The sequence below is a fragment of the Notolabrus celidotus genome, chromosome 11, assembly GCF_009762535.1.
Source record: "Notolabrus celidotus isolate fNotCel1 chromosome 11, fNotCel1.pri, whole genome shotgun sequence".
NCBI classification, from domain to species: Eukaryota; Metazoa; Chordata; class Actinopteri; order Labriformes; family Labridae; genus Notolabrus; species Notolabrus celidotus.
Window position 1 is genome coordinate 6068103 of NC_048282.1, and position 24846 is coordinate 6092948.

Below are 24846 nucleotides of genomic sequence, written 5' to 3' on the forward strand. Positions count from 1 at the left end.
TGTATAAAGCTTTTAATAAAAACAGTCTGATAAACGTCATTTATGTCTTTATTTTAAGGGAACTAATCTACATTTTTGTTCTGATGAGATATACTTTAGTTAAGCCATTTATGATTATACACACCCCCAAAGATGTAAAGAAAAAGTTTCACTAAATAAGATCATCAAAATGTAAACATTCTTCATTTTCTTGTCATTCAGTGATTTACATAATGTAAAATAGTGTTTGGATTTTATGAAAATTAAATTATATATAGATTACACTGCAAGTCTTAAGGATGGGGGCTTTTTTTCAACACAAGATTTTCTTTTTCATTGTAAAAACTTTTTTAGAACTTTATGAGGATTAGAAAATACTTGTATCCTTACAAATGTAAGTATGGACGTAAGTACTTCCTTGCAACCTTGATTAATTAGGTGGCCTTGTCTCTGTTGCATTCTGCCTCAATCATTTGAGTTATGGAAACATCATTGCCATTTTTGGGTCTTTGTTCAGTAGTGCCCTTGGGATTTCATAATTTGATTTGATTTGATTTGATTTGATTTGCTTTGGACACCAATCCAAAAGTCAACTGAAGAAAATAAAGACTTGTAAAAGGGACATCCCAGATAAGCTTCCAAAAGCTTTTGGTAGGGGACCCAACATAAAACAAATGATAACAAGTAAAACACATCTCACAAAATACAACAAATGAGACAACAAACAACACAATAGTCTCTAAACACTACATTAGTCCACTTTAGTTCAATGGCATGGAGTGTATAGCACCATAAGGCACCTCCGGATCCAAAAAGAAAATGACAGATCATGAGCCTTCGATCATAAAACCAATTCAGGCCCGAGCACACCTGGTGACCAAAACAAACAGGGAAAACAGGTAACACATTCCAGTTATCTACATTCCAGCATCAGGTGATTTAAAAATACAGGTTCGATTAAAAAAAAATGAATAAAAAGGCGACAGTATACACTGATGGACATGAGTACACAGTAACATCAGTTATTCATATAATGACAACAACTGCTTTTTTAAGTTCATTTTAAGTTTCATTTTTTATTTTTTTATTTTATTATTTCATTTTATTATATACTTTATTATTATTATTTCATTGTATTTTATTTTATTCTATTGTATTTTATCTTTATTTTATTTTACTTATATCTAATTTTATTCCTTCTTTCTATAAATATTTTGACTTTCTTACATATAAGAAAGTTTATAAGAGCTCTGCACCATAGACTGTATACGCTCAGGCTAGGCAAGTCTTCGTTTTTTCCCTGTAATTATTTGTTTTCCCCTTGTGTCATGTGTTTGCAGAGGACCGCAGACTGGAACAACATGCATTATGATCATAGACTGTAATGATCATTATAAATATAACCATATCAACAGATATCACTGAGTAAAAAACAAAAAAATCCGAGCTTGTCTGCTCCCGTGAATGCATCATAAATAATACCCACAATGCACTTCGCTGCAGCCATTTTTCTTGTTGTTACTGTTACCGAATCGTCTGCCTCCACAGTAGTGCTTAAATAAGTGTTTTCTCTTTGAAGTTTTTCTTTCTTTGCGCTGTTAGTGTCTTTAAACTTCGTGTAAGGAAGAAAGAGACACAGAAACCAACATGGCGCAGTATAAAGGAGCTGCGAGTGAGGCTGGGAGAGCCATGCAGCTGATGAAGAAACGAGAGAAAGAGAGAGAGCAGCTCGAACAGCTGAAGCAGAAGATCGCTGAGGTTTGGGACTTTTTATTCGAGATGGGTTGGATGGTTTTACGTGAGTGAATGGCATTGTTCCCAAAATGCTGGACTCTGGAGACTCTGAGCTTGTTTCTGCAGACCCGGAAACTGCAGATGCAGGACCCCATTACTGGGACCGCGTTTCTAAGACCCTTGTGGTTTGCGACGGCACTACGTCACCACTTAGTCCACCAACTCAATGAAGACTTCTTAGTGTTTACCTTAACTGTGAAGGTTCTCAGTCTTTACCATAACCAAGTTTAATGTCAAACCCTTAACTAAACTACGGTGGCTGGGAAGGGCAATGCACATTTACAAAGGTTGAAACACTTTTGCAAAGTTGGAGACAAATTTATTGATTTATAAGCTCTGATTTATAAATTAGAATAACATGAGCAAAAACATATACCAAAAACAAATTTACAAACAGTAGATTCTGAAGGAAAAGGAATGTACAAATGATTTTCAAAATAAATGTATGAGCTAAATTTCCAATGGTTTTTATTTTGAAATTCCAAACCAGATATAGCTGTGTTGTCAGGAACACATATTGAAGTTGTTAATGTCAATTATTTAGTCTCCACTAAGCACCCATAACCTCAATTTCAGAGCGCTTCCCACGCTTCCCACCAGCGTTTACTGTTGCTAGGTAACGAAGGTTGTCACATGACACTTCCGAGTCCCGTTAGGTCTTTTTTAATAGTGCTCTGTATGCTTCATACATGCTTTAATTTAATAACCATGAAACTTTCAAAGTAGGGAAGATGGCAGTGTTGCACGGGTGCAGCAGCTCTTTGCCAGAGACTGTAAATAAAATGGACAGCGTTGCTCCGCCTCTTCCCGTTGTACGGTTCTGAAGCCAAAAAATCCCCCTCCTGGGCGCCGCCATTGTAAAGCCAGAGCCTGTAAAGCCACTGTAACAAGCTCCGCTCTACAGCGTAACGTCACAAGACGCTGGGTGTCCTTTGAAGTTTCACTCTATGGCGGCTGTGAATCAAAGCAAACCCGGAAGTAAAACCCCGTTTTTTAAAACTCTAATAACTAACGGCAAAGAAACTTTTCAGAAAAAAGAGGCCTTGAACACAAAACAGTCACATACTAACTACATATCACCACAGCATACGGATGTGAGAAACATTCGTACCACGTGTATTTATTTTTTAAAGTTTGGCTGTTCCCCCATTCAAATGAATGGAGGAGACAGAGTTTTTGACCTATACTGCTGCCAGCCACCAGGGGGCAGTCACACTGCTGAAAGCTTCACCACCAGGGTCGCATCCGGCTCGCTTTCTCTTTGCTCATTCAATAAAGGCATTCTAATTCAAACAAATATTGATACAAATTGTGCAAGAGCATCACCAGCAGCTCTAAACCAGGAAATTATATCTCCAGAAGACAAGTGTTTTCTCCTCCACACGGACCTCCTCCAATTATGTTGACAAAGATGATTGCAGTAGTCCCGCTCTTTCTTGTTTCTGATTGGTCGGTTGAACTGTCTTTAACTGAGAGCGCTGTGACTAAAATCAGCTGACGCTGAGGGCACTGAGCGCTGGAAACACTGAATCACATAGAGTAAGCATAGAAAACAGGCGCTGCCAGGGAATCGAACGGCGGCAGTGGACACGTCGCCTAATTCCCTGGCTGTTGCACATTGTCATATAAGAGACAGCTTTTATTTTGAAAATCGTTGGTACATTCCATCTCTGTGTGAATCTGCAGTTTGTAAATTTGTTTAGGGACTGGTAAAAATGTTCCGGCGCTTGTAAAAGTGTTTCTGATTTTGTACATTTATTATATAAAATGTAAATTTGTCTTCATCTTTGTAAAAGTGTTTCATCCTTTGTAAATTTGCATTGCACTTCCCAGCCACTGTAGTTAACCCTAGCAGTCATTCACTTGGAGTAAACTTAGTCAATGTCCTGGGGTTTTAAAAACACTTGAGGCCTTACATCTCAGCTAAATTGAGGTGAATTATAAATAATTTACATGTAGAATTAAAAGACCCTCATCTTCCACTCCAAAACACGTGTTGCATTTCATAATTATCATTACAGTCCTCGTCTGTGGAACACCCTACCTGAAGATCTGAGGGCTGCACCGAGCATCAACATCTTTAAAAAACAAAAACAAGACCGACCTTTTTAGTCTCACTTTGAACTGAGTTTTATTCTTATAACAGTTTTATTTCATCTATATTTATTTATTCATTATCTAGTTCAAATTCTAATTATTTTTTTAGTTATATACTGTCCTATTTTAAATTATTATAGACGCATGTATATTATTTGTTTGGTTATTTTTTTATTATTTATTTACTTTAGTTATTAATAGATCTTAACATTTTATGATTTTTAAAGATTTCCTCTCAGCATTTTAATAATTGTACTCTGTTTTACTTTTAGTGTAGCATCTTAGTTTTTTTTACTGGTTTATTATATTACTGTTTTATTATCTTAGAAATGTATTTTATTTTGGTGAGTTTAATTTCCCATCTTAAGTTTTAACATCTTATCTCATATCCGGTGTTTCCTCATTGAGTTATCATGACAGCGTTTCCTCAGTTCATCAGCAACTTCTTATTTATTTTTTATATTTTTATATTTATTTATTTTTTATTCTAATTAATTTAAAAAATGTTGTTTTTTTTATTATGTTTGCATATATCTTTTTTTTAACCTTACATATGGATTGTGGGGGTCTTCTTATTTTGTCTTTTTTTATTTTTTGATATTTTTAATTTATTCTATTTTTATTATTTTTATGTACAGAACTTTGTGTTACAATATCATTGTATGAAAAGTGCTTTATAAATAAAGTCTGATTGATTGATTGATAATAACTGTGAACACCATGTTGTCTGTGTTTCTGTTTGCAGGACAACATGGTGAAGTCTAATATTGATAAGAAATTCTCAGCTCATTATGATGCTGTCGAGGCCGAGCTCAAATCCAGCACTGTTGGTATGTATACATCCCCTTATTTAAACTACACTGCTCAACTTAAACACAATACTCACATTTTTAAATGTCAGACCGAGTGTACGATTAGAAAGTGTTTTCTGTTTATAAAGATGTTTTTACGGAATTGCTAAACTGTCTTTCAAGCTAATTCAACCTGGTTGCATAAATACACTCACATTCCATCTGTTTCTCTTAAATTTTGGATTTTTAAACATATAAAATGTCTGAAAGGGTCTTTAAGAGTCACCCAGATAGTCCAGGTGTTGTTATTGAAACCATCACAATTCTTAATCACTGTACTGACTTGTGTTTTTGATATGCAATAACATCAGTGAGAGAATATTGGGACCTGATTCCTGTCTGTCTTTTATGTCTGGATCAGGTCTGGTCACACTCAATGACATGAAGGCCAAGCAGGAGGCGCTGGTGAAGGAGAGAGAGAAACAGCTGGCTAAGAAGGAGCAGTCGAAGGAGCTCATGCTGTGAGTTATTACTACGACTGACCCTCACCTCCACTTAGCTTTAGCTGCTGACGAAGAGCATGACGCTCTTTGCTGTTTGATCATAGGTATTCTAAACACCCTGAATACAGAGACCAATCATGAAGTAATGGTCCATTTAACAGACGACATCAGACAACAGATGTCACCATAGCAAAAAACACAACAAAACATATCATCTGTAGTGCAGATGATTTAAAAACGAACATGTTTACAGGTTTATGGTCAATTTTAAGTACCTTGGTTTACATCTGGCATCAACATGTGCCTCCACATGATCGTTTGTGATCTCACCTCCTGTTTTCATGCAAATAAACGACCATTTTTTATGTTTATGAAATGTGTTAAAAGATGAAAAAGAGAGTTTTAGTCATGCAGCACAGAAAGAGAGTTTATATGAGGAAGGGAGGGTGTGATGATTTGGATAAAAGTGATTATTAAAAGCGATTTGTAACCGTTTAATCATGACAACATGCTGGGACAGAGCAGCTCAGTGAACTACACTGCAGACTGGAGTGGTGGGGCGGCTGTGGCTCAGTTGGTAGAGTCGATTGTCAATCATTTATTCTTTATTCTGTTTTGGGACCCCCATTAGCTTCCACAGTGTGGTTGTTAGTCTTCCTGGGGTCCACACAACAAGCCAAAAATAAGAAAAACAATCATTTAAAATCACACATTATCCATAAAACAAAAATACAATAGCAGCCAATTATAGAAAATAAACGATGAGGAGCATTAAAGCTGGGGTTGGTAGTCTCAGAGAACTAGCATGAATTTGAATGTAGCATGTCTTCAGGACTCCGTCTGACCCCTCCCCTCCTTCCCTTGGGGCTCCTCCAAAACGGCGCCCCCCCGCTCACATGCATGAGTGCTAATTTGTGACCATATGATGGTGACTGATTCAAAACCAGTCATTCTCATAGTGAAAGTTAAAAACATAAGCAAACATGGCTGCTGTTAGTACTCACAACTGTCATTCTAGCATTATCCAGTTGTACTGGTGACACGATACCAGGAGAAAAGTTATAACACATATAAAACTGTAACAACTCTACTGTTTGTTAAACATGTTCAGTGTAGATGTTCTTAATTCCTACAGTGTTGACAGTTAGTGAATGCATCAGGAGAGGTGTAGAGTGTGCTAGCTGGAGAGAGGAGAGACAAGAGAAGTTTTTCATTCATTCAAACATTGATTGTTGTTTTGTTGGTTGGCGTAATCACGGCCGACAGTGACCGGCTAGTAAAACTCAACGTGTTCACGAATCGGCTCATCATCTTTACAGCGCCCGGACGGACGCTACAGTACATCTACATTTTCAGTAGGACTTACTAAATGTCATTAATTCTTCTTCTGCTTGTCAGAGCCCCCGTGGTGAGAGCTTTTTAGACTCCGGACTACAGTCCTGAGCAAACCACCTCATCAGGTCAGAGGGGACAGGCCTGAGGTCGAGCGAGAGGGGCAGTCAGTAGAGTCAGGGGAAGCAGAGGCAGGGGACGGGGACTCAGAGTGAACGCTGGGGAAATGTACGCACAGGAGGCGGGCAGAACGGCAGGACAGGATTTGAATGGTTTGAAATTTTGGCACCCAAAAAACGGTGATTGGTTGGTGTTTTCCCAGGTTTATTCAGGCTGTAGATAGCAGCTTTTTTACCTCTTTTTTAAGAACACATTATGTATTGATCGCCATCGGGACACAAAGATCATTTTAACCAGTATAACAAAAAGTGTATCTAAATCTGATTACCAACCCCAGCTTTAAGCAACAAAGAAATGGAAACAAAAACAAAATTATCACAAACACCTGGCACCAAAAATTGGTAAATCAAAAAGTTTCAAAACAGTGATAACATACATGAGAGATTCATCAGCATTTCTTTTATAGACTTTTCAAAATAAATCTGTTTTTGATCTAATGTGGATGGGGAGCAGATTTCAGGCAGAGGAACCTCTAAAAAGAACAGATTTCATCATACAGTTAGTTCTAGGGCTTGGTGTTAGCAGATAATTAGTACTCACATGACGACGTGTCGTATACCTGTGATTAAAACCAGAATATTTTAGTCTATCACAGAAGAACTGTGGTGTGTTATTCCATATAACAGTTTGCATAAATGACAGAAGATGTGATTTGGGGAAGGCACTGAACCCACAATTGCTCCTGCTGTTGTTCGGCAGTGTGCGAATGTGTATGAATGAGATTATCTAACACTGATGGTCCCTTACTATAGCAGCCTCTACCATCAGTGAGTGAATGTGGTGTTAATGGGTGATGAGAAGTTTAAAAGCGCTTTGAGAGCTCAGAAAGACTAGAAAAGAGATAGAAGTACAAGCCCATTTACCATTTACAAAGTCCATTTATATGCTCCTCTATAACAGTACTCTCATGGAGCTGCACTACAGTAATCTAAACTCCCTGTGTGCAGTGAGTATGCATGTCAGGTTATCAGTTAGTGATGGATACAAAGTGGGCACTGACTCCAACCCAGAGAGAGGTTGTTGAATCATATGCTCTTGTACAGCTCTGCATTTTCTAAATAAGTGCTCCCACAGCCTGTCCTCATACCTGCATGTTGGAGACATGGTTAATGTTGGGAACATTCAGAGTCTGGTTAGATCTAGATACTTAGTTAAATATAGTTATTAAATTAGTTAGCTGTGTATGATAGTTAAGTTGTGTTACAAACTTGACAGATGCTTCAGACACAGGTGGTGTTACCCCTAAACTTACAGATTAAAGGCACTCCTGTTTTGACCCCTCCATCACCCCTTACTTTTGCTTTTCTAATACAGTAACCACACTGTTTATGCACCATGTGTGCAGTCTCCTCTAATGGGATGTTGTGAAAGTGCAGGTTTGAGGGGTTGAGGGGATCAACCGGCTGGAGTTCAGAGTAAGATGTTCTGTTCTGATGTCATTTCACAGTTGTTGGTTTTTTCCTGTGATAAATATTGCACATGCAGATACATGCAGTGTGTTTTTGTTAGTACTGGACGATATTGAAAATGATGTTATCACAATAAGATATTTCAGAACAGTCGATATTGATAATTATCCCAATAAATATCAAATCATTATTTCATTTAAATTTAAAGTCAGACTTTTGCTCCTGAGTGAAAGTTGAAGATACCAGACGGTTTGTTGGTTTGTATCTGGATTTAGTTTTCTGATAAACTTCTTGAATCCATCATTTCTGACAGTGCTAACAGGAAGCAGGTCTTTAATGTAAGATGAGATTTTTGTGAAGTTTTAGTTTATAGATTCAACTTTTTTTCAGATAATTTACACAACTTGATTTAAATATACAACAATGATATATCAAATTGTGTACTGTGTATCATTTTGGTAGAGTATTGTTTTGAGTTGTGCTCTCCCCTTTAAGATTACTAAGGGTTACAGGGAGAGTGATGTTGTTTCCCACAGTGCAGTGAATGCGTCATGGTTATTCAGTGTTCAGTTGTCCTACGGTCATAGTGGACATTAAACGTGTGAGAAATGCACAGCAGAAGTTTTCTCTGTGCTCTTCCTTTCCCCACATCCTGAAAGTATATTTAACTGTCTCGTCTCAGCTGTGTTTACATTCCGCTCCAAACGTCTTTCAGCCCCGCCTACCTCCCACCCTGCAACATGATTGGCTGTTCAATGCCATCTTCTTCTTCTGTCTAAGTGGTTGAGGGGTGTAATAACAGGTTTATTTATATCCAATTTTTATTGAACATTTGTTATATTTACATTGAGAGAAATGATATCACCATATTATCGTTATCGAATTATCGCCCAGCCCTAGTTTTTATAGATATTTAGGAAGTTTAAAATGAATTAGAATATTATTTTTGGGAAGTCTCCCAACAAACTCATTTCAGCTCTTTACCAGCAGCTCTGACACTAGGCCTCCACATTTTTAGAACAGTGTGTGATGTGCTTTTACATTGTTCAACATTGTGACAACAATTAGAAGTGCATCAAATCAAGAAATGTCAAAAATGCATATTAGTTTGACTCAAAGTGTTTATGTCTATCTGCTGATCTTCAGGTTTTATCATAGACTGTATAAATAATGGACGTTGTATCGGTGACATCACCCATCTGTTCCTGAGCGCTGTTTTGAAGCCAATCAGCGGTGGTGGCAGCCATATTAGAAATGCGGAACTCAACCAAACTTAGTGTGAGGTAAATAGGCGGGCCTTTAGCCTCCTAGCTAACAGCTAAAGTGTTCAATCAAGTCAGTCATGTCCTTATTTGGGCAGAACTCGTAATCTTAATATCTTCTGAACCGTCGCATTATAAAAATATTCACCCCCGTACAGGTTGTGCCGATAGAGCAATTAGCTACGTAGTCCAAAGTCATTTTTTGAACCAGGCTGTAAACATGTTTATTTCTGCTGTAAAGATCTACTTCTTTGAATGGGTGTGTATGTGGTTTCCAGTGTTTCTGCAGCCAGCCTTAAGCAGATGTTCAATGAATTGCAGTTTCTAACACTTCCACATGGGCTTCATATTTCAAGACCTTAGGTTCCCGCTTGGGTATTACTCAACACCTGTGCTCCCAACACTTCCCTCCCTCCTGAATCCAAAATTAATCTAAATCACTAAATCAGCACAGATTAACTAGCTTGAGGTTCATCTGACTGCATCAAAGTGATGTGAAAGTAAGGACATTACACTCAGGCCTCCATACAAAAGGCTAATGTACGTCTGCTAAGTGAGAAAGCACGTACAATATGTTTCATCTGTTGCGAGGAGTTTATGTGAACCCTCTTATTACAATAACAACAACATGAATGATGAAGTAGTATTTATTTTGCAGCATTAATAATGACAGTAGAATATGAATGTAGCACAGACCCTGTACAGTTCTGTGCAAGGCCTTTGAAGTCATTACTGTCATATGTTTATTATTTAAAAGGTGTTCAGAACAACGGACATCTGTGTAGAAGGAGGGATTTAAAAGCATCCAAAGCGGTTCCATATTTAGTGTGGCCTCTCAACACAGACTGACATTAAAGATGATTTATGGAAAATCAAAGCATGTAAACAAAGGGCTCTGCTCCGGTTAAATAAAATGAGAGGAGATGGAGAGGGCTCCAAGGACACACTTCTCATCTTTTTGTGCCTGTTTCCAAGTCTTCCTCTCATTTAAAACCAAGTTCTCGGATTCCAGTATGTTGTCCTTACATGCACTGACGCTGCTCCCCCAGCTGCTGTGGTGCTCGCAGCGTGGAGTAACATTCTTCAAGTTCTGTTTTGCCAGTGAAAACAGTCATAACCAGGCAATCGTAGAAACAAACAATGATTTGAGTCCAGCCGACGTCACAACTCGCACAACAGAGCCAAGATACAGGACAATCCATCACCAGGTGCCAAGAGAAAAACACCCTGTTCCATTTGGCTTCTGATACTTAACTGTTTCTTATATTTGTGTCTGCAAAGAACGGAGGCACTGATCGTTAAATTTACATCAAACAGGGTTCAAAATAAGAAGACTTACATCCTTATCAATACTCCGCTCTGCAGCGTGTCACCTGCTAACTACCTTCATTCTGATCTGTGTTTTCCTGTTTGCAGTAAACTCGAGAAGCAGAAAGAGAAGAAGAGGAAGGAGGAACAGAAGAGGAAAATAGCCAGTTTATCTTTTAATCCTGATGACGAAGGAGAAGAAGAAGAAGAGGAGGAGGAGGAGGAGGACTGTGAGTATTAAACCAAAGGGGGTTTCAAATGCTTGAGTTTTTTGTTCAGTATGTAATGAAATGGTAAATGTTATATGATCTGTGGAGTCTGAATAAGATTCTAAGTGATCATTAAAATAAAAAGCCAAATCTGGAATCCTCTCTGTCCTCTTCTCTCCACCTCAAACACTCCCTAAATATGACTTAAATATCAACAAGTTAATAATAATAATAATAATAAGTATTGATTAACTTCAGACTGTCCTTGATCGTAGAATCTGGAAATCCCCTGATATTGATTTACACTTAGATTATTGTACAGATTAAACAAACAGGGTATGACCGGCTGATTATTAAAGTTTGTCTTTGTCTCACAGACTCTCCAGTCAAGAAGAAGAAACTGGGGAAAAATCCAGACGTGGACACGAGTTTCCTTCCTGATCGAGACAGAGAGGTGAGGCGGAAGTTCACCACTATATTTATTTATTTATTTATTCATTCATTCATTGTCGGAGGGATAGATCACACGTTTTAGTCATTTTTAACCGTGTGATGTCATCAGATTATTGTGATTATGGGCAGTGTTGTGCCAGTTCACACTAAAAGGAACTATTTAAAGTTCATAGTTCTTTTTTTTTAAATGTGCAACTAAGTTCATGGTCCAAAAAATAAACTAGTTTTATGTAAAACTTTTTAGCTGCATTGATATTCTCTTTCAGTAGAGCCTCCTGTGCTTCAGTCTCCAGCCCTTAATCACTGACATTTGCTAAACTACATGAATTAATGTATTCTAATGTAGAATTATAGACTGTTATAAAGAGTAACAGACAAGAAGATCTGCAGCTATGAAAACTTAGAAACACACATCTATCTCTCTGACATGTCAGCTGAATATTTGGCTAAAGGATCCGATTTTATCGCCCCGATACATGGGGAGCATCCTTTAAAATAGAAGAGCTGAGGGGAAAGAAACTCTGAACAAACACTAAAGTGAACTATTCCTCATTCTCTAAAAGCTACACCTCTTTAAAACCAGACAAGCACGTTGAAGTCTGTCCTGATTCAATTATAAAACTCCTTCAAATGTTTAAACAGCTGCTTCACAGGTACCGCTCACTACATCTGGATTACTAGACGCATAAGCCATGCTGAATGCCTATCAGTTGCTGTAAACCTGACTTCAGCTACAGTAAACACAGCACTCAGTAACTCTTGGTAACTCTCGATGCCGAGCGGTCGTTCTCTGCCTCCAGAGTGAATCACATTCCCATTCATGAGCTGCAAACTGAGCGGTTCAGTTCATCGTTCACCAGAGCACTGAGTATGGACTCGTTTTTATTCCGATTTTTGGCTCTGGTCTTGTAGATGCATGAAGCTGTTTATAATTATATTACAAATCAAAGAAAGACTTGTGGGACATTAAATCTAAGTTTTCTGTTTTTTTTTTTTGTGGTTTGAGGTCTGAAGTAGTTCAGTCTCTGTGGACTTGTCTCAACCCTGAGTATGGCCCAAGCGGCAACCTCCGTCCATGAGAACTGGAGCTAATGTGGAGGTGTTAAAACCTGCAGTTCATCAAGTGTCCACTTGAGGCTGGCTCTGGAAGTACCAGAAACCACATACACACCCATTCAAAAAAGCTGATTTTTACAGCAGAAATAAACATGTTTACAGCCTGGTTCAAAAAACGAGTGTACTCTGGATAGCTCATTACTCTATCAGCCCACACTGTATGGCGGGAACACTGTAGCTGTCGGCGAGGAGGCTCAAAGCCCGCCTCTTTACCTCACACTAGCTCTACAGAAGTTATGTTGACTTCAGCACTTCCAGTATGGCCCCCACCGACGATTGACTTCAAAACAGCGCTTCAGAAACAGATGGGTGACGTCACGGATATAACGTCCATTTATTATAGAGTCTATATTATGGCCTGGTCATGTCCACCACAAACCAATCAGATTGGAGTATTAAGCTGTAGATTTGAAGGCGCTGAACACTGCTGATCTGCCTTTGAGTGAGACAATGACCCCAAGCTTTGCTTATAAACTTTCAGTACAGCTAACAAAGAGCTTCACATTGGTTGATGAAAAGCAAACTATAAAAGCAGCCAAGAAATAAAATAAATCTGAAAGCATTCAAACTTATAAAACAAACCAATAAAATCAAAGTTATAATTAAATGAATAAAAGCTTTTCTGTAGAAATGTGCCTCGAGTAATGAAATTAAACAAAGGACTGACTCTGCACGTCGGATCTTCCCTGGAAGTCTGCTCCAAAGTTTTGGGGCTCTTAACAGCTAAAGACCATTACCTCTGGTCTGCATCTCTGAATTCACTGATGCATATCTTTACATCCAAATATTTCTCGTGTTTACATCAGTGAGAAAGAATGACTTTGCCTCAGAGGGATTAATCAAGTGTAATTTGAAAAGGCAGATAATGACGTGTTAATCTGGCTCCTTCTTCATCTGGAAAGCTGCAAAAGAAACGCACAAACCGAATGATAATGAGGGCAAGAACTAACTTGTGGAAACCAGGCTAACCAGAAATATCCTTTCGCAATCATTCCCTCAGCTGTATTTTATCAAAACAAACAGACTCTGTGGAGAGTAAATCTTACATAGCGAAAAAAATGTGATTGAAAAACTTTTCCCATGAAGCACTTGTGGCTAGAGGTTTTACACATCATTTCAGAGGGCTGTCTATGTGGTTAATACAGTGTTGAAGCTGTAAATCTTAGACTTTTACGGGCTCTTTTTATCTGATCTGTAAGGAAGTGTTAATTTAACATGAAAACCTCTCCTTTCTTCTACCTTTGTGTTCAGGAGGAGGAGAATCGTCTCAGGGAGGAGCTCAGGCAGGAATGGGAGCTCAAACAGGAGAAGATTAAGAGTGAGTGTCAGACAGAAGCACATGCATCCCTGTTTTTATGACAGTTATTCCTTCCCTCTGTGTGTGTGTTTGAACATAAACATATACATGCACAGTAACTCTTCAAGCTAAGCGTGCATCTTTGTCCTCAGGCGAGGAGATTGAGATCACATTCAGCTACTGGGATGGCTCCGGACATCGTAAGACTGTTAAGGTATAACATGACGAGCTGCATGCTGTGAAAAATAGTACTTTCTTGAAACTACAAATGAACCCTACATAGATATCCCTCTCTTTAAGCCTTCTTTCATGTCTTTATGTGTGTTTTTCTGGCAGATGAAGAAGGGCAACACCATCCAGAACTTCCTGCAAAGAGCCCTGGAGGTCCTCAGAAAGGACTTCAGTGAGCTCAGGTGAGGCATGGGGGGGAAAGGGCTCTTAATAAAACACGAACCTTCAAGGAATGGAGAAGTACTCTCAATCTATCTGTTTCTCAAATCCATAATAGTTAGGGAAAATTGTGAAAATCTAGGAATATATTCCTTACCAAAAAATTTTCTTCACCAATGTGTTCATAAAGGTCTCTAATAACACATATTAAAATATGTAATCTTAACTCCTGTAGCAAAATCTGTTTAAAGTTTGGGTACCTGGAACCTTATTGGTGAAACATTTTAAATGTTTAATTCTGCCTTCAGCAGCTTGTGGAGGGATCAAACTAGGGGTTATTTGGGATTCTGAATTCATTGCAAACATTTATTTTGCACAAAAAACACTCCTTGGTGGAAAACAGCCACGCCCACTTTTACATACACATTCAAAAGTAGTTCTATGTGTTTATTTCAATATCTCAAATACTAGTTACAAAACAATACTGTCAAAAAACAGCACAGTCCAATATCTCAAGAGTCTTGGTTTTGGTCTGCTCCAGACTCTACATCATGGAAAGGGTCTTATCATGCACTGCCTGTACAACTTCTGCATGCTGAGATACACTTCTCACCATTATTTTTGCAACTGCATGGTTGCTGCAGTCCTCCATCACAAATACAGCTTGTGAATTGGATGAACTCCTTTAACAGCCACTAGATCTAGTGTTGGAACTGGCTCATGACTGTGAACCCCTTCTATTCATCTGTTGTCTCCGGGATCCTGCATCCAGTCATGGGTTTGGAAATTGGTATGGAGGCTTTGCAGCTGCAAGTAACAAGTACTAAGCAGAGATATAAAATTATAAACACTGCTTCCTCAGTGACAAGAATGGAGTCAGCATCTCTAGTGCTTCTGTCTCTCTCTGAACCATTGATGAAGAAACTGATGATCAGACAGTTGATGACGTTGAGGTAGATGTCAGACTTGAGGAATCTATCAGTTACAACAGGTGATGAAAGTGAAATACAGAGTGCTGATCAGGTGGTCACTATGGTTTTGTGCAAGATAAATGTTTGCACTGAATTCAGAATCCCAAATAACCCCTAGTTTGACCCCTCACACACTGCTGAGGGCAGAATTAAACATGTTCAATTTTCACCAATAATAATAATTTTGCTACAGGAGTTGAGATTAAATCTTTTAATATGTGTTATTAGAGACCTTTATGAACACATTGGTGAAGACATTTTTTGGTATGGAATTTATTCCCAGATTGGCCATATATGGGCTAAAATCCCCCGACTATAAGAGTCCTTCATAAAAAACAAGATTCAGAGTGCATGAAGATGATGTTGGCAGTATGTTCGGATTGAGACTGAAAAAAGTGTTGTAATAAACAATGTAGTCCAAACAGGGAGGTTCAGTTTGATTCACAGGTCCATGAGCCAGAAAGCTTATCATACCTCAAAACAGAGGATCTCATTACACTTTAACTTAGCCAAGACATCATACCAGCATATTTTCCTCCACAGAGTGAACGTTAGAAATGCAGCCTCTTAAATGGGGGCCAGTGAATCATGTACTTTTTCATCACAGCCCTTTGCAGTGTTGCTGTTGTCGATTGGGTTTTGACTAGTCACATAGAAATATTGAGGGGGCTGTGCTTTTTCATGCAGAAACAGTCAGTTAAAACACAGTGTACTCGATGAATGCCACACTGAGGCTGATGAGTGGGTGGCAGAAAAAAAACATCATGCAGGAATGAAAAGAGGATGAATATTTGTTGGTTATTGTAGTTCTTAATTGGTCACATGAAAGGGATAATGTATGGTTACATACATACATTATCCTGCTTATTACCCGGCTGATAACTTACAATACAAACACGTTGGTAAAAACATGATTAAAGATTATTTTATTGATTTAAATGATTTATGTTAACAGTTTTTAAAAATAGTCCCAGTGATTCCTCCTCAGTGATCGTTCCATGGTGATGGATTCTTCTCTGCCTGTTGCGGTGGATTAAACATGAAACTGTCCTCATTCAGCTCTCCTTCTTCTCTGAGCTCTGTGGTTCACACACCTTTAAAAAGAAACTAATGTCACAACTTTGAACCCTGCTGCTATCATCACCACCGCTCATGGTTTAAGTTTCTTTGTAGAGATCGCTAACCTAAAGTTTCTCTCACCTGCTCCGCTCCTTCATCATACTGATGGACCGGATCCAATATGTAAACATCCGTAGCTGATTTAGCATGCTAACTGAAGCTAACGTTTTAGCCTCATTGTTTACCAATATGATGCTAACGGAAGCTAACGGTTTTACCTTACCTTACGGTCTATGGTGTCAACAAGCTAAGCTAAATGAGTCTGAACTCTTTTCCAAGGATTGATTTGACATGACGTGTGATCAGTTTCTCTGGTGTTGCTCATGTTAGTGAAAGTTAATAACCGCTGTCAAAGGCTTTTGACCAATCAGAATCAAGGTATCTTACACAATCGGAAGATCAGTAAGACAGCCGGGTAATAACGGTGTTTAAATGTTTCCAGGCAAAGTTTTAAGTGAACTGATATGAGCGCTTTAACTCCACACTATTCTTCTGGCTCAGGACCTTCAGTGCTTCTGGGCTGTCACACCCTGGGATGTCATGATACCAGAACTCTGAACTTTGATACATCAAGAGTAGAAATCAAACAATATTGATGCCTGTTCTGATACCAAGGCAACACGAATTGATCTCCGTTCAAAAGGGTTCATTTTCATTTAATTTTCATTTAATTTTCAAGCTGTGCACAGCGCTGTTCCAGAGAAAGTCAGAGAACACCCACCAACATTTGGCGCACTGCTGATAGTAATAAAAGGCAAAATAAGCGATTTCCTGGAAGAATGGCGTGCCAAAAAGTCAATATTCCCCCTGAATTATTATTCAGAATCCAGAAAAGGTGTGTGAACATTGCTGCAAGCTCCCTGACAACAGTCTTCAGGTCCAGACTGACTAAATACAGACAGAGACCAGGTGACATCGCTGTCTCTCTTCTCTGCTCTCAGTATGTCTGCAGCAAACATAGATGTGACATGCTCATCCTGAAGAGAAGCCAAAGAGATTTAAACATACCTGATAACAGTTAACGTAGAGGATGTGACGGAGGGTGCAGCAGAGACACACGCCATGCAGGAAGAAGCACAACAATAGCTTTACTTTATCTCCCCGTCAATCAACCACAGCTGCTCGCTCTCTCTTTTCTGCTCACAGCTGCTTTCAGTTAAAAATTTGAAAGTTAAAATGGTTTTGGTTCGTCTTCTTTGTTTATTACTGTCAAGCGAAAAAATGACAGACTGTACTGTTTTAAAGCACATGGTCTTGAAAAGTCACAGCCGTCCCCCACAGCTGTCTCTCCTGTCAAATGTTGGTAATTTAGGAGTAAGGCAAGGCAAGGCAAGGCAGCTTTATTTGTATAGCGCATTTCATACACGAGGGCAACTCAATGTGCTTTACATTAAAACATTAAAAGCATTGGAGACATTCAGACAGGCATAAAAGAACACAATTAAAATGACAAATATGATAAAACAGAAAAGAAAAGGAAAATTAGAAATATATTAAAAATTACATTAAAATTTTAATTTAAAGTGGGTTAAAATAATCTAAGATAGGAAGGCAGTGGCAAATAAAAAGGTCTTAGTCTTTGATTTAAAAGAGGTGAGAGTTGGAGCAGACCTACAGCTTTCAGGGAGTGTGTTCCAGATATTTGGTGCATAATGACTAAACGCTGCTTCACCATGTTTCCTTCTGACTCTAGGAACTGAAAGCAGACCAGTACCTGATGACCTCAGAGGTCGAGGTGGTTCATAAAGTAGTAGCAGATCAGCAATGTATTTTGGGCCTAACAGTGCTTTATAAACCATCAGCAGGATTTTAAAGTCTATTCTCTGACAGACAGGAAGCCAGTGTAGAAATATAACCAGACCTAAAATGTCCTCTTACAATTTTTGTGTTAATCTTCGGTCACGTCAGTGTTTCTTTGAGGTAGTTGAATGTAAGAGTCTCTGATTTTAATTAGGGACTCAGAAGGTACAGAGCTATTTAATGAATCTCTCTCAGCACAGACACACTTCATATGTCCCTCCTCAGCCACTGTCATTCATGCACTCATCTTCTCCAGATTAGATTACTGTAACTCCCTTTTCACTGGTATCACCAATAAATTACTCTCCTGCCACATCCCTACTCTCCTCTCTTCTCTCCTCTGGCTTCCTCTGTGTTTTAGAATAGATTTTAAGATTTGACTGACCACATTAAAGCTAATTTCACCTCGAGCTACATTGGGGAAATACTGACTAAATACGAGCCATCCCGCGGCCTTAGAATTTGAATTGGTTATTTATTGATTTATTATTTCTTTTTTCATTTATTATTTTAATGTTCTTAATCTATTCATTTCCATTTTCTATTTTCTCTGATGTAATGTCTTCTTCTTCTTAAAACCTTTGTATTGTCCTTTAATGCTTTTATTTACTTATTTATTTTACTTATTTAATTATTCTTATTGATTTATTAATGTATTTATTTCTTTATACTTATTTCATTATTCTTATTTATTTATCTTTACTTATTTAATTATTTTTACTTATGTAATTACTTATTTATACTGGTTTATATATTCTTATGTATTTATTTATTTATACTTATTTCATTATTTTTATTAATTAATTTATTTTACTTATTTAATTGTTTTTATTTATTTCTTTATTCATACTTCTTTATTCTTATTTATTTATCTTTACTTATTTAATTATTCTTACTTATGTATTTACTTATTTATACTTGTTTACTTATTATTAAAAAATTTACTTATTTAATTATTCTTATTTACTTTTTTATTTTTTTTATTTTTTAAAAACCTCTTTAATAATGATATATTGGTCTACTGTCTCAGCACTTCATTCTGTTTAATTTGCATGTATTCTTTTTAACCTTTGTATTGTTAGTATTCCTACACTCCTTTGTCATCTGAGTTCTGCCATGCTTTGGTTGTCAAATCACTCTGTAAACATTTGTTTTTTAAGGTGCTATTCAAATAAATGCATTGTTTTTATTATTATTATTATTATTATTATTATTATTATTATTATTATTATTATTATTTATTATTATTATTATTTTACTCCAACTTTGTTTCATTTACTATCACTTGGAAAATAGTGGACTATGTATTAAAATCGGTTTGTGTGTGTGTGTGTGTGTGTTTTTGTGTGTGTAGGTCTGCTGGAGTTGAGCAGTTGATGTACATCAAAGAGGATTTGATAATCCCACATGTAAGTATTATGTGTGTACATTACATACTCCCTGTGTGTCCAGGGTTTAACCCGGTTTCACTCTGTTTAGTTAATGTGTTGACTTTTCTGTCACTCCTCTTAGTTTATGGTTTAAGTGAAGCAGCTGATTTCACACCTCCAGCTGACGTGTTTGTTCTGTACGTTCACTCTGGTGCACAGGTATCCTTCAGACACAAGTGAAGCTGTAACGCTGAGTACACTGATAAAAAGAAAAGGCCAAGATGTCTTTTCAGTTTTGTTCTCTGAGTTCCGGACTTTGGTGTGATGCAGGATTACTGTGTACTCAGACTCACTCTTTGATCACTGTCATAACTGTTTTAAGTATTGTTTTTGTATTCTCTCAGCAGATGTGTTCATCATGAATTTCATCACACTTCCTGTGTTTATGTTTTCCAGCACCACAGTTTTTATGACTTTATTGTGACCAAGGCCAGAGGCAAATCCGGTACGTGAACACAGACATTAGTTATACTTTAATTTGTTTTCACTTGTTGTTTTCTGTCTGTGAAGTCTCTTCCTGCCTTTTTTACTCAGTTCATCTTTTTTTCACCAGGTCCTCTTTTTAGCTTTGACGTCCACGATGACATTCGGCTGGTGAATGACGCCACCGTGGAGAAAGACGAGGTGAGGATTTCATTTTCAGGAAGAAGGATCATGACTTATGTTGACCCACATGCTAACTAAACTAAATGTGAGATGTGGATTCTCAAACGATTACTACAATATTTTTGTCATTTCTCGTTTGACATGCAGGAAAGCTGTTTTAATTTTCTTAAAGCTCCTGTGCTGATTTTTTAAGCTGGACATGAAACAGACTGAAAAGAACAGTAATGCCTCTTTATGACCTACAAAACTAAATTAGACCATCAGCAACATGTCTGATTTGAATGCCTGTATCTGCTGAGAAGGGGTAGGTGTGAGGTGTGGCACTTTACAGCATGGAGCACAGATTTTCCACTGAACGAATGCATGATGAGGGGTGTTTAAAAAAAGGGTGCAGGTTGAGAGGTTTTTGCACAGGTGTGCAGGACAAGAGCTGCAGGGTTTAGAGTTAGCACTTTGTCCACCGGGGGGCGCCAACACTGATACAAACAAAGTTCCTCACAGGGGCCTCCAGACTTTTACAGTGACCTCAAACAGTGTTTTTTATTCATATCCGGGCTCTCAGGGGATTCATTGTTTTAATATAATAACTAATCACAGATTTTCAAAACTTAATCATGATCATAATTAATTTCTAAAAACCCATTATTTGACATTTCAGAAAATGTTTAGGTCCATGTTCAAATGTAATACTAATCAAACGAATGAAATGAAAACTACTTCATGATTTTGACTTTAAGATTTATAATTCAAATACATGCTGCACTGATGCTCCTGATGGTGTTATAACACCATCAATGAGAGGTAGAGAGGCAGGAGATGGCTTCAAAGTGTGTCATCCACAGGTGATCTGTAGTGATTCACACGCGACCAAAATAGCTCTCTGACAGCTTCTGTTGTGTGGTTTCTCACTGACGTCAGTCTGATCAGCTGCACCTGTATGCTTAGCACGAAGGGGGCAGCTCAAACTCGAAGGACTTTGTTGATATTTTGATTTTGTGCATCTTACTTTTGACTTGTCAGCTGAGCTTTCTGAGAGTTTTTTAGTACAGCATGTAGAAGAATTCATATCCAGATAATGACCAAATGGAAAGCACACTTCTTTTCACATGTTGTATTATAAACTGGACAAGCTCTCATCAGAACCCCTTGTTTAGGTCTGTTTCCCTGGTTCACTTCCTCACCCCGCTGTGTTTCATGGTCGCTCTCCTTCATGTTTATTTGTGTTTTCTTCATGCACATTTTCTGCCATCCAAAAAAAAACTCATTTTAAACTGAGTGCCATGTTGCTGAAAGGAGTGTGAGTTGTGACACAACCAATCATACAATGACATTGTAACACAAAGTGCTGAACATAAAAACAACTTAGAATAGAATAAATAAAAAAAATATGTATATATTTATATATAAAAATAAAAAGACCCCTCCATCCTAATCCCAGCCCCACCCCAGCCCCACCCCAAACCCACACCAACAATCCTAAGGTTAAGAACACAATATACGCAACAGAAAGAAAAAGTTGCTGAACGAACTGAGGAAACACTCTCATGATATCTTAGTGAGGAAACACTGGAGGTAAAATAAGATGTTAAAACTCAACACAGGAAATTAAAATCACCAAAGTAAAATACATTTCTAAGATAATAAAACACTAAAATATTAAAACATTAAAAGAAAATAAGATGCCTTACTTAAAATAAATAAATAACATAAATAAATAAATAAATAAAAATAAAATAGATAAAAAGTGACACATTTTTTAACAAGGTAATAAATAAACAAATAAATAAATAAAGTAAAAAGGTCGGTCTTGAGTTTCCTTTTAAAAATATTGATGCTCTGTGCAGCCCTCAGATCTTCAGGTAGGGTGTTCCACAGGCTTGGGCCGTGATGATAAAAAGCTGCCTCACCGTGAGTCTTTGTTCTAACTTTCGGTACAATTAAAAGTCCACTACCTGAAGACTTGAGGGCTCTCACTGATTCATATGATAAAAGCAAATCTGATAAATAAGAAGGAGCAAGACCATTAAGAGATTTAAAAACCAATAAAATAATCTTAAAATCTAAAAGATACTGGAAGCCAATGCAGAGACTTTTGGTGTGAAGTGGGCGCTCTTTCTGGTCTTTGTCAGCATTCTAGCAGCTGAATTTTGGAGTTATTATTATTAATAATAATGATAATAATAATAATAACATTGGTTCATTATCCCTGTGACAGATGTGTGTTACTAATATTGATATCCAGTTCATTCTTCTTCACTTGTTGCACAAAGACTGTGCAATGAGCTAATGACAGGCTGCAGCTGATTGATGTCCCCTCCATGCTCACTGAGTCATATTAGATATTCCTCAGCTTGTGTGCAGCTCTTACAAAACAAAAAATACAAATAAATCAACTGTCAAGATGTTGAAGAAATTAAGACGCCCTGTGGAGAACACCTGTGTGACCCCGTAGTAAAGTATCCTGTCACTTTACTGTGCTGGTATTTATAAGTCATGTTAACCCAGGGCTCCTTTTTCACCCCAAGTCTCACGCAGGTAAAGTGGTGCTGAGGAGCTGGTACGAGAAGAACAAACACATCTTCCCAGCGAGCCGCTGGGAGCCGTACGACCCGGAGAAGAAATGGGACAAATACACGGTGAGAGCTGTTTTCATGCATCACTCAGATTATTCCATTGCATGTTTAATCTGTTCTTCAAACAAAGAAAACACCTGGAACGTGTTTCCTATAAAATCCAGAACTGATTTCCTCGACTAATTGATAATTTGCTTTTCCAAGATTAATAATGTTGTGCAGATATTCAGTGACTCAGAGGCAGCTGGTGTTACGACAGACTGAAGCTGCGTACTCTAAGGGCGTCTTCAGTTCTTCTGAAATGTTGAGGAATTCAACCTCTGTGTGACTCTGACCTCTCTGAAACCTCACTGTCATGTTTCTGTATCGGGGTGAAACACCTTGAGGAGCTCCAGGGTACACAGATGGAGAGTAAAGACGGCTTTTAAGTCCAGCTGGAGGAGCCAAATGAGAGGCAGGGAGGAAAAACAACTGTCATTTACCTCCAGACTGGACATGAAGTTACTGTATAATCCATGTCCTTATATTATGGTATTTTTATGATAATCTACCAACATGGTAACATTTATAATCCAATAAGTCTAAGAGTTAAAGCAGTACAATAAACTTTAAAAGCAGTCTGTGAGTTCCAGAGCTATGGTGATCATGCTGGTATTTGAATGAATATATTTCACGCTCAGTTTGGCCTCATGATACGTCTAAATCTCAGCTCTGAGCACGTTCAGGAATGTAAAAGAATACAGTAAGATTTCAGGTCAGGCGTGTGTTTTATTGGTCTGTGGAAAGAGTCTATCTGTAAATTACCTGTCTGACAGGTGTCTGGACGGCACATCAATTCTCTCTCTCTCTCTGCGTGCCACAGGGGAACGGTTCATCAGAGGGTTTCTCTTTCCTGTGGCCTAATTTAAAAAGATCCATACGGGATATCTGAATAATGCCAGGTCTTAATTTCCAGAGGGTATCTTTGGAAAGACTTAAAAGTGTCGGTGTCTGTGGACCACATTTATGTTTCTCTCCAACACAAATCCTAAGTTTGCCTGCAAAACACATCCTGTTGGACCACCTTGCGAGCACCACATAGGAACAGTTCTGTTTGTGAAATTACTTCCAGCATGTGGTCCACGTTAGAAGAGCTGATACCGACTATCCCTGGGCATTTTAATATCTACAGAGTGATCCTGATGTTGGATTTAAAGTGTAAGAAGATGCAGTTTAAGAAGCACATGGCACGCTCATGTGAAACTGAAATGATCTGCACTCTTAACCTGTGTTTAAGCTCGTAACAAATGTTTCATGAAACTATTATAAGAATGATCTTTAATTATTCCCGTGGTGAAACTGGATAAACAGCTCTTTGTGTGTGGCGCCATCGAGCAGCGGAGAGAATCCTCCCCGCCATGGTGAAGCTGCCAACTTCTTCCACTCGGGCACGCCATGACAGAGCAGCAGTTTAACCAGATGCCTGGCAAATACATACTGTTCTCTGAAGCTTAGATATTACAACACAGCTGCAATCATATTACACTATTCAACTGATGTGATCAAATCATTTCCAGAAGAGAGGTGACGCGGGGACACGTCTCATGTTCTTGTGTTTTGACCTGTTTTTAATCCCCGTGAGTTCTTCTTCTAATTTGTTTGTTTTATTTTACAGATCCGGTGAAGCAGCCGTCTCCTCCTCTCTCTGGAATCCCCTCAGCAAACCTCTTGATGTATATTTGCAGCCTGTTTTCCTCCATGTAACATATTGTATCAAGCTTTGGGAAACTGTTAAAGGATAGTTTTACTAGTTGTTTCAAATGCTAGTGGTTCCTGTTTGGATTAATACAAAGTTTCCTGGAAATAAAACAGCCCCTCATTTATGTGTATATAGCTCATAAACGTGTATTTAGCATCTGTGCTTAATAAATGAACCCTGGCTATGACTATTCTCTGGACTGAAAACAAACGTTTATTCATTTGGCGCTGAAACTTGGAGGCTGTTCCCTCCTGTTGAAAAGCTGTGATTATTTCTATGTTTATTTTGAGTGTGAAATGAAGACTGCTCTCTGGCTCAGGCTTCTAATCATGAATTGCACTTGAGAGCCAAACCTGCCATTTGCCTTCTGCTCGTACAGCACAGAATGAACAAGTCTGGCAACGTCACTGTTAAAACATGTACAGGGAGCCTCCACCCGTAGCCTAAAGACACCACTCCCCTCCTCCTTCTCTCTCCTTCCTCTCAGGG

At 38.1% G+C, this 24846-nt stretch overlaps 1 protein-coding gene across 1 annotated transcript; it reads left to right on the forward strand.

Moving 5' to 3' along the window:
* The first annotated feature begins 1471 nt into the window (after positions 1–1471).
* Positions 1472–24549, forward strand: fam50a (family with sequence similarity 50 member A). Its single transcript, XM_034696634.1, has 13 exons — positions 1472–1737; positions 4616–4700; positions 5083–5182; positions 10764–10885; positions 11242–11318; positions 13685–13751; positions 13883–13944; positions 14067–14143; positions 19365–19419; positions 19837–19885; positions 19994–20064; positions 22572–22682; positions 24274–24549. Exons 1-13 carry the CDS (start codon positions 1627–1629, stop codon positions 24280–24282), a joined length of 996 nt encoding a protein of 331 aa, XP_034552525.1. The 5' UTR covers positions 1472–1626; the 3' UTR covers positions 24283–24549.
* Positions 24550–24846: the final 297 nt, after the last annotated feature.

Coding starts and splice junctions, on each gene's coding strand:
- fam50a (XM_034696634.1), top strand. CDS start 1,627: ATGGCGCAGTATAAAGGAGCTGCGAGTGAGGCTGGGAGAGCCATGCAG. Junction 4,701..5,082: donor GCTCAAATCCAGCACTGTTG/GTATGTATACAT, acceptor TGTCTGGATCAG/GTCTGGTCACACTCAATGAC. Junction 19,886..19,993: donor CAAGGCCAGAGGCAAATCCG/GTACGTGAACAC, acceptor TTTTTTCACCAG/GTCCTCTTTTTAGCTTTGAC.